This window comes from Primulina huaijiensis, chromosome 10, assembly GCF_012295235.1.
Source record: "Primulina huaijiensis isolate GDHJ02 chromosome 10, ASM1229523v2, whole genome shotgun sequence".
Classification (NCBI taxonomy): Eukaryota; Viridiplantae; Streptophyta; class Magnoliopsida; order Lamiales; family Gesneriaceae; genus Primulina; species Primulina huaijiensis.
The window spans coordinates 15648903-15659191 of NC_133315.1; the positions used below are offsets into that span (position 1 = coordinate 15648903).

Here is a 10289-nt window from a genome sequence, read left to right on the forward strand (position 1 = left end):
ATATACTATCCATGGATTTAATATATAGAGTCTTATTTATTACATGATTTAAAATATTTGAGTTCTCCTAAGATAGATTACATGATTTGGCAGAGGACGAAGTAAAAGACAAAAGGAAGAATGGGGAAAATGACATGTTGGATGAATATGGTGTGACAAGTGGAATGTTAGTGGAAATAGTGGAAGAATCGATCCGATTGTTTTGGAGATTTATCGGAGCTGACAAAGATTGCACAGTCGCATCAATCAAGAAAATGGCTGAGGTTTCCAATTTTGAAGACAACAAGCTTCTTCTTCACCTCAAAAAAGATCTTCTCAAGGTACACATCCACTGTTTTTTGCGCACCTGTGCTGAGCTGTTACATGTATCTATTGTAAAAATTTAAGCAATATTCTATAATTTTATATCGAGTTAAATTGAAGTATTCATGGATTTTGATCGTTGTTGGGATGTTTGTATATTCATTAACAAAAAAATCAAAGGGTTTTCAGTGACTAAAAATGTGATTCAATTTCAATTTAGTGTTTTGGTAAATCTTGACATGATGTGCTTGTCCGTTTGGTCTCGGAATGGAATGCAGAAGGAGAGAAGAATCAAGGACGTTTTAAGGAGCGAAAATTGTATTCTGAGGAGATTTCGACGGGGCAAGGATGAAGATGAATGGGATCAAGTCCTCTACTTTTTCTCGCAAGTAGATATGAAATTGGTGTGTAGGGTTTTGAGCATGTCGAGAGTGACGAGGGATCATTTGGTATGGTGTCATAATAAGTTGAGCAGGATTAGTTTTGTGAATAGAAGAAAAATACATGTGCAGCCTGCAGCTTTCTTGTTGTTTCCTTGTTAGGTTTGTTATGATTTATAAGGTAATTAATAAAGATAGTGTTTTTGTTTTCATTTTAGTATATTGTCGAAAGGGGTTTTTTATTTTCCATTTTGGTATGTTGTCTAAGGGGATTTATTGTTTGTTGAACGAGTACGGACATGAAGTAATTATTATCATAGACATAGTAAAATTACGCTCAAACTGATCTAGTCTATCGGGACATGACATGATTAAAATAATTTTATTGGCACATCATATATTCAATTTTTTTTTCTTTTATTAAAATAAAGATTCCATTATTTTATACTTTGAGTTATCTATGTTTATTAATATAACTTTTTTTCTTATATAAATTATCTATATTTTTGTATAAATAGTTATATGATCTATAATGTTCTTTTCTAATTGAATATATATTAATATAGCTTTCGTCGTTTGAATTATTAAGCGCCTTATCAAAAAAATTATTTAAATCTGAAAAGTAAAATGGATAGGAAAATTAAATACTATTTACTAGTAATATCCTTTTGAATCATTTCGATACCAAAAAACATTTCTTTTTTAAAATCAATGAAGGTGTATATATGAATGAATTTCGAATTTCTTGTTTTGGCAAGATGATAAAAATTCAAATTTATTTCATATAAAATTATATAATTGCAATAATAATTATGTTGAATTTCAAAAAAATCTTAATACCGCTTGAAATTTCTGTCACACACTTATCAAAAGTCAAATCTAATTCCAAAAACTGACTTCATTAAAAAGACATTCTATTTCTAGTAACGAACTCTCATAAAAACTTAGACGAATACGAAATAATTGCTACAGAAATTCATCGTTCAATCGCATTTGGTTAGGTTCTAAGCCAAGGCGGGACAAAAACTACGAGGACAAGCACCTCTTTTAAATACATGCTTGTTTCTGTTTCTCCTCAAAAGGAATCCTGCATTTTATACTTTTACAAGAAAATTAAACAAAAATTGGTGGCTATAACAATATCAGCCTCATTTACCATCTTCCTCCAAGACAATGGGCAGCTCCACATCTTGATTGCTCCTCTTTATTTTCAGTACTACTTTATCTCCGATATTATACTCATCAAATGCTCTGTACAACTCTGCTCTACTCCTTATCTGAAATTGTATGTAACCAAAAGTCAACGATCCCCTCAAATTATGCTCCGAATAGCGAAAACTTACTACTGCTGAATCGATGGGTTTCATGAACAGAAGCAGAGTTTCTGGATAAAAAATAAGATAAAAGAAGATACCAGTCTGTCATTGACGGCCAAGATTATGTCCCCAAGTACAATTTTACCGGCGAAACCTCTTGTCGTGGGAAGAATCCCGGCCTTAGCTGCTTGGCTATTACTTGGGACCTATAGGATTGCAAAAGGTTTACCAAAATAAAAGTAGTTGGATTAGTGAAATTTGGATTTGCAGGGGCATACCAGCAAGACTAGAGCTCCATTTCGAACATTTAGTTGATTTGCAATCAAGTCTGGCGCAATGTCTATGTTCAAACCAGCCCGAACAACCTGGAACAAAGGCAAACGGGTTAGTTTTTTCACTATCAGAAACTCTAAAAATCATAAAAAGCTCCGAATATGTGTAAGAAGAAAACTACATACTTTGCCAAACTGGATAAGCTGTGGAACAATCTTTGCCACAGTAGACGAAGGGATTGCAAACCCAACACCGGCTGATGTCCCTGTTGTGTCCCGAGAAAAGAAGGGTCAGTTCTGAGTCATATTTTCAGCTATTTACAACAGGCAATATTCCGTAAAAATAGAGGAAAAAACTTGCCTGTCTGAGTAAATATTGCAGTGTTTATTCCAACTAAGTATCCTTTGGAATTTAATAAAGGACCGCCACTGAAATATCACAAAAAATGAAATGTGTAAGAGATGAAGCGAATTTTTCGAGGCCAAGTTCAGGAATATCTCAAATTTGTTTAATTTTAAAACCTGTTTCCTGGATTGATGGCTGCATCTGTTTGAATTCCACCTCCTATCGTTACTCCAGTTTGACTATTTATGTCTCGGTTAAGTCCACTAATGACTCCAACTGTGAGTGTGTGATCGAAACCAAAGGGATTTCCAATAGCTAAGCACTGCTGACCTACTTTCAGAGAATTTGATGGGCCAACTTTAATCGGTCTAAGTAGTTCTTTGGAGGCTTCAACCTGGTTGGAAACTAAATATATTGGGCACTTTATATAAAATTTTTAAATTTTAATTAATCGAAATGACATTTATGTTGAAAAGAAAAGGCTATCTCACTACATTTAACTTATTCAATTGCAGGATAGAACAAACAAAGGAAGTCCATTAACCTTTAAGACAGCAAGATCCTTCGTTCGATCAGCGCCGATTAACTTGCCCTCAAAATTCTTCTGCACGCTGAACAAAATAGCGGGAACGAAGAAAGGCAAGAGAACATATATATAGTCAAAACGTGCACAAAGTACAAGAAGTCATGACCGGATGGTTACAGTGACAAGAAATTATAAAGAAACACAGTCTTACCCATCGGAAGCAAGAATATTAACTCGAGCAACAACCTGCCCACTGCTTGGATTTCTTGATAAAGAGCTGCCAATAACTGCGCAAAACAAGAACAGACAATCAGCCAAAGTCTTTAAGCATTCATTTATTTTCCAATATGCGACATTAATAGGAAATTATCCAAATAATTTTACAAAGACCAAATTATTGCGTAGAAGTCTAAAGCAGCAACATACATATACATTACACTAAAACAGAAGTCAGGAAAACGTAACTGTTGAAATAAATATTTTATGAGATGTAAATGTTAGAATTAGATAGTATATTATGCTTAACTATATAGGTGATTGATTTGTAGCTATAATTGAAGGATTTGATACCTACTGTAATTGTGGGATTGATTTGTAAAAGCTCTATATATACCGTGTACAGTTGATTAAGAAAATGTGAGAGAATGTATACTTTTTTAGCGTTCAAGATGGTATCAGAGACAATATTTGATCTCTCTAGATATCACATATACCAATCTATTCAAAATCCAAAATTGTCAAACCTCTTGATCTTTGCCTGAGTCTCAAAGCATAAGAAACAAAACTAAGAAATTTGTCCTTTCCACAATTCAAGTCCTTTCTTATCAATCCAACACTTGTGCAATTCCTTTGTCTTGATCCACCGCCACACAGTTCTTTTTCCCTTTTTTTCATACTAGCTAGCTGTCACCCGTAATACCCATATCGTTCACGCTCTAATACTTTATTACCAATTTTACTTTTTTTTGTGAAAGTCAATTGCTCATAGTTAAAAAAGAATGAACGAGAAAGCTTCAAAATCTAGTGTGAATAAGTACATTCTGGTTGCGGTTCAGTCTGAAGGAGCATTTAATGCAGGAATCGTCCTTACGGAACAAAATTATGACATATGGTCTCAACTCATAAAAATGCAGATCGCTGAAAGAGACAAGATCTCCTACATTCAGAACAAGACCAAGCCACCTAAAGAATCGGATGCAGGCTATGAAAAATGATATGCTGAAAACCAACAGGTCAAAAGGTGGTTGTTAATGTCTCTGCCACCGGAAATCATGAATCTTAGTTACGTCTTCCCACGGCCTATGATATCTGGGATGCTTAGTCAAAAGCATTCTATGACGGAAGTGATGAGTTACAAGCTTTCACATTGAATCAATAGGCTTTCTCATCAAAACAAAACGGGAAAATCCTCTCTATTATGGGGAAATGACCGGAATTTTTCAAGAGTTGGATCACCGTGATAAAGTGGTAATGAATGACCCAGAAGATGTCAAAGCCTACCAGAAATCCATCGAACGATTGAGAGTTCACATATTTATTGCTGGCTTAGATGAAGATTTTGATCATATTCAAAGAGAAATTATGATATAGTACCAAACTTAGATGAATGTTATTCTTTGGTTTGACGAGAAGCTGTTCGTAATACCTCCTTGAAAGGAGATTTTCGAGCTCTTGAACCCAGTGCTCTAGTGGCTCGGAACAGATCTACTCAGAGTCCACAAAATCAACCAAACAATGGGAAAACGACTAATGGTATAGAAAAGTCCTACAAGTGCGATCAATGCAACAGGACAGGCCATACCAAAAATCGTTGTTTTGAGTTGGTGGGATACCCAGAATGGTGGGGTCATAGTCGTTTGAAGAAAAATCAAAAGGTGCAACAGACCCTAAAAGATGTTACTGAACAAGCCTCAACACTGGTATTAACTTCAGATGATGGTGGTAAGTTTTTAAATATTTGTGCACCTGTTATGAGAAATACACGGGATAATTGATTCGGATGCAACTGATCCATGACATTTGATTCTAGACAGGTATCTCCTCTTAATCGGTCTACCCAAAAATTTGTCACCACTGCAGATGGGATTTCAACCCCAGTCTTTGAGGAAGGACCAATGAATTTAACAGATTCACTAAACTATAATCTTTTGTCAGTTTCTCCGATAACCACTAACTTATCTTGTGTTGTAACTTTCGGCCTGATTTTTGTGTGTTTAAGGACATCAAAACCAAGAATACGACTGGTTGTGGTATTAGGCGAGGGAAGCGATATTATTTGGACTTTGAATCAAAGGGTACCGAAAGCCTACGACAAGCTCTACATAGTGACAATGGTGGTGAACATCTTAGAAGTGAATTTCAACAGTATTTGAAAACCCAAGGAATAATTCATCACACTACTTGTTCCAACACACCCCAACAAAACGGGGTTGCAGAGAGAAAAAATCCACAATTATCGGAGGTTGTTCAAGCTCTGTTGATTGAAGCTCATATGCCATTGTCTTATTGGGGAGAAGTACTCACTTTTGTAGCTCATATAATTAATCGGGTTCCCTCCAGCGCTATCAACTTTAAAACACCATTACAGACACTAACTGAAGCAATCGTAACCCCCGATGTTCCAAATCTACCTCCTCGTGTATTTGGTTGTGTTGTGTTTGTAGACCTCCAGAAACATCAGTGCACTAACTTGACTCCCCAAGCATTACGATACGTCTTTGTTGGGTATGCCACACACCAAAAAGGTACCGATGTTTTCACCCTCCAACTCACCGCTTATTTGTCGCAATGGATGTTGTATTTCAGGAAGATACCATGTATTTTTCAAAGGCTGAACTTCAGGGGAGTACCAAAAGAAAATCCAGACTTTGAATTATGATAATCATGATGAGTGTACATTAGATATAGGTCATAATACATCAGTAAGTGGACAAAATCAAGGAATAAGTTTTGACCTAAGGGGTGATGAGCATGTAACCGCCGAAGAAATTAGTCTATCTCAATCTCAAAATGAAATTGAGTCCCCTGAACAAATGGTTTCTACTTCGTACGTACCACACCAATCTCTTGTTGAAGATGTTCCCGAGTCACACAAAAGACAGTTGCCACAACGTTATAATAGATGTATTCCTAAACCCTCGTATGAACCTGAATTGTCTAGCAAAGCCAAATATCCAATGAGTCATTATGTATCCAACCATCGCTTGTCAGAATCAAATAGGTCTTTTATGAATCAATTATTTGTTGTATCTATTCCTAACAGTATGCTGGAAGGCTTGATTGACCCTGACCCGAGTTGGAAAGCTGCTACAAATGAGGAATTGAAATCCCTAAAAAAATGAGACATGAGATTGATCCTCCACCAGGAAAGAAACCAGTTGGATGCCCGTGGATTTACACAGTGAAGCACAAGGCCGTCGGCATAATTGATCGCTTTAAGGCGAGACTTGTAGCCAAGGGATACACTCAGACCTATGGGATTGACTAAACAGATATTTGCACCGGTAGCTAAAATCAACACTATTTGTGTCCTGTTATCTTTAGTTGCAAACTTGGATTGGCCATTACAACAATTTGAAGTAAAAAATGCTTTTCTACACAGTAACTTATCAGAAGAAGTTTGCATGGATCTTCAACCAGGATGCATGATACATGAAAATAATAGGTACAAAGCGTGCAGGCTAAAAAAATCACTATATGGGCTAATATAATCTCCAAGGACATAGTTTAGAAGATTTACAAAGTCTATGTTAGCCTTTGGTTACCGACGTAACAATGCAGATCACACACTTTTCTTCAAAAAGAAACAGGGAAAAATCACGGCACTAATTGTATACGTAGATGACGTGGTGGTTACATGGAACGATAATAAGGAACATAAGGCCTTACAAGATTATTTGTTCAAAGAGTTTGAAATGAAATACTTGGGCCTCTAAAGTATTTTCCTAGAATTGAAATATCCCGGTCTTGATAAGGAAATATATGTCCCAAAGAAAATATACTCTTGATTTGTTACAAGAAAAGGGTACGACGGTATGTCAACCAGTTGACACACCAGTCCAAGAAGGACTAAAGCTATGTGTTGAACAAAACCAAGAACCAGTTGATAAAGGAAGATACCAAAGACTTGTAGGAAGATTAATGTATTTATCTCACACCAGACCAGACTTGGCTTATGCTTTGAGTATTGTTAGCCAGTTTAAGCATAATCGGGGAAAGAAACATATGGATGCAGTAATGCGAATTTTGATGTATTTGAAGTCTACTCAAGGAAAAGGAGTAATGTTAAAAAAATACATACTATCGAAGCATAGAAGCGTATACTGATGTTGATTGGGATGGATCTGTGGATGATAGGAGATCTACTTCAGGCTACTTCACCTTTGTAAGAGGTAATCTAGTTACATGGAGAAGTAAAAAAACAAAATGTTGTAGCCCGCTCAAGTGCAGAAGCTGAATTTAGAGGTATGGCTCTTGGACTTTGTGAGGTATTATGGCTAAGACTCCTCTTGCATGATCTGGGTTATCTACCTGAGCAACCCATGCAACTATTTTGTGACAACAAAGCAGCTTGTAACATTGCTCACAATCCAGTAAAACATGATCGTGCAAAGCATGTCGAGGTGGATAGATTTTTTATCAAGGAAAAGTTGGATATGAAGATTGTGGAATTACCTATGATTCGTTCAGAAGATCAGTTGGCTGACATTCTCACCAAAACAGTCTCAAGTCGAGAATTCTCAAAATTTCAAGACAAGTGGGTTGTGAGATATCTATGCTCCAACTTGAGGGAATTAGAATTAGATAGGATATTATGCTTAATTATAGGTGATTGAGTTGTAGCTATAATTGAGGGATTTGATACCTGCTGTAATTGTGGGATTGATTTGTAAAAACTCTATTTATGCCGTGTAAAGTTGATTAAGAAAATGTGAGAGAATGTATACTTTTTTAGCGTTCAAGAGTAACTACCATGATAATTTGTCACGATGTGACCTTGCTCATCCCATACCACTCCTGAACCATTTCCTTCAGGAATCTGCATGTTTATAACCTCTTTATTTTTGCAGTAATATCTCAACTGAAACTAACACGAATATGAGGTGTTTCACAGTAAGCATAAACAGAAAACATATTACCTCGACAGTGCCTGTGATATTGAGTTGTGGCCGTAAGTTTACATCAAATATGTTGACAACACTGTAAGTATTCCTCTCAAAGAGTTCAACAATTCTTTCCTGCCAAGTTTACACTTATCAATTCACCTGCCATACAAAGTGTGAAAATTTACAAGTAGATAAAATTATAAGAGGAATAACTTAAGAGCTTGCGAAATCAACCTCTGTAGGGAAAAGAGCCCCGGATGGGAAAACCTTAGGTGTCACTTGTTCAATTGTCACAGATGAATCTACCAAAGCATATGCTGCATCGCAAAATAATACAGCCCAATTCACAAAAGCAGTGTTAATTAAAAAGGATTCTCGAATGCAACTGAGGGAGCGTGTAGAAAGTTGCAGTTTTCTATAAATTACACAGCAATTTTAGGGGCAGCCCAACGTACGTCATGTTGGATCATCCAACATTGGGCTTAATTACACATAAACAATAATCATGCGTTACAAACTATCAAACACGGCTAAGTTGAATGAACTAACTTTCATCAGCAGATAAAAAGCACACTGAAAAATTAAAAAGATTTTCAATCTTATAAATTTAGAAGACCAACCACACGGATAAAAGGGTCATAGATTGTTATGGATTCCGGTACATTTCGGCTTCTTCGCATTATTTCTTAATGATTCAAAATGGGTTACTAGGCAATGGTTTTTCATCAGTCCATTCTACCCAACATGTAAACCATGCTTGTAAACCCAAAAAATGAACAAATTTGAAGCCTTTTGAGCAAAAAGGAAGGAGATGAGTATGGGAAGCAAGAAAAGGACGAACCTGAATAGTACCTTGATGGACGAAGACAGAAATAAAAAGAAGTTCCCATTAACAAACGAGTAAACAGCATTCTACGGGTAGTGAAAGCCATGTCTTCATCATTAACCTTATCGGCCAAAAGCAAGTCTTCTTTCCCAAATCTTCCATCTTTATCATCAGCCCTTCCAAGTACAAATACATACAAGAACCCATCAAATTTAAGCCAACAAGAACGCATCTAAATGTACGAGTTTGAGCAGATTACCATGGAATCTGAAGGTGAAGACGAGAAACGAAGTTGAGACAGAGCTTGCGACGGCCCATTAAACGGAGATGCTTCTTGGGGATAGCACCGGCTGGAGATCTTCGTTTGACATGGCAGCGATGAGATTTCCGAGGAGGAATTACACAGCTGCATGCGGTTATTGCTTGCATTTTCGAGAAAGGCTTAGGTGATGGAGACTCGGATGAGTGACGAGTGGTGGCGGAACCTGAGAGGATAAATGGCGGATAGCCAGATTTTCGTAATATAAAGTCGCTTAATGATGGCAGCGAGTTCAGTTGAAACTGGATAGAATTGGACGAAATGCCACGAGGTAATAGTGAATCATCGAACTTTTAGGAAAAATCAGGAAAATGGACAATGCAAGAAAGAGATCTAAAGGTGTAATCGCGGCAATTTTCCTGCGGTTCCTGCTCTACGGAAAACCCGAAACGGAGTGGGTTTGAAGTCTAATTTTCGTGCTCGAATTTGAGTTGGGGGATTTTTTAAATCTTTGAATTTATTTCGATGATAAGAATATTAATATTGATACTCTTAAAAAACATAATAATAATAATAATAATAATAGTAATAATAAATTCGAGTTTGGAAATACTTCAAACATGTCTCACCCATTACTATTCTTGAAGTGATAATAAGTGTTTGATCCCCGAAATCGTAAGAAGTGTCGATGAGGACGGGGCGGAGGCGAGGATGGCAAACCGCTCTCGCCCCGTTGTCATCCTTACATACATACTTCCGATATTTGTATCGCACATGCAAATCTTTGAAAAATAGTTAAATATTTGTATGTTTTGATATACTTTAAGATTTTTCAAATATTTATATAAATGTTTATTTCCTGACCACCAAACCATTGGGCACATAAATGAATGTTGGTGAGTGGTGACGGTCACAAATCGGTCGAAACTAACAAATACATTAGGTCAAAAAGTAGG

General features: G+C 36.4%; 2 protein-coding genes across 4 annotated transcripts in view; one reads left to right on the top strand and one right to left on the bottom strand.

The window, feature by feature from the left end:
- Positions 1-893, top strand: part of LOC140985681 (uncharacterized) — a 6080-nt gene extending 5187 nt beyond the window's left edge. For both annotated transcript variants that reach the window (XM_073453563.1, XM_073453564.1), the window contains exons 5-6: positions 94-320; positions 582-893. In XM_073453563.1, coding sequence (XP_073309664.1) covers positions 94-320; positions 582-845 — 491 coding nt within the window. In that variant the 3' untranslated portion in view covers positions 846-893. The remainder of the gene's footprint in view (positions 1-93; positions 321-581) is intronic.
- An 876-nt stretch (positions 894-1769) lies between these two features.
- LOC140986732 (protease Do-like 8, chloroplastic) lies at positions 1770-9746 on the bottom strand. 2 transcript variants are annotated; one of them, XR_012176968.1, is made up of 13 exons: positions 9334-9746; positions 9090-9250; positions 8483-8565; positions 8282-8380; positions 8115-8181; positions 3355-3430; positions 3162-3228; positions 2794-3011; positions 2633-2700; positions 2458-2537; positions 2278-2364; positions 2098-2191; positions 1770-1960 (listed from the first exon to the last, which is right to left on the bottom strand). XR_012176968.1 is itself a non-coding variant. In XM_073455062.1 (13 exons), exons 1-13 carry the CDS (start codon positions 9501-9503, stop codon positions 1832-1834), a joined length of 1413 nt encoding a protein of 470 aa, XP_073311163.1. In that variant the 5' UTR covers positions 9504-9742; the 3' UTR covers positions 1770-1831. The 2 variants fall into 2 exon arrangements, 1 of the variants encoding a protein (XP_073311163.1); XM_073455062.1 differs by having other exon boundaries at positions 2098-2205; positions 9334-9742.
- Positions 9747-10289: the final 543 nt, after the last annotated feature.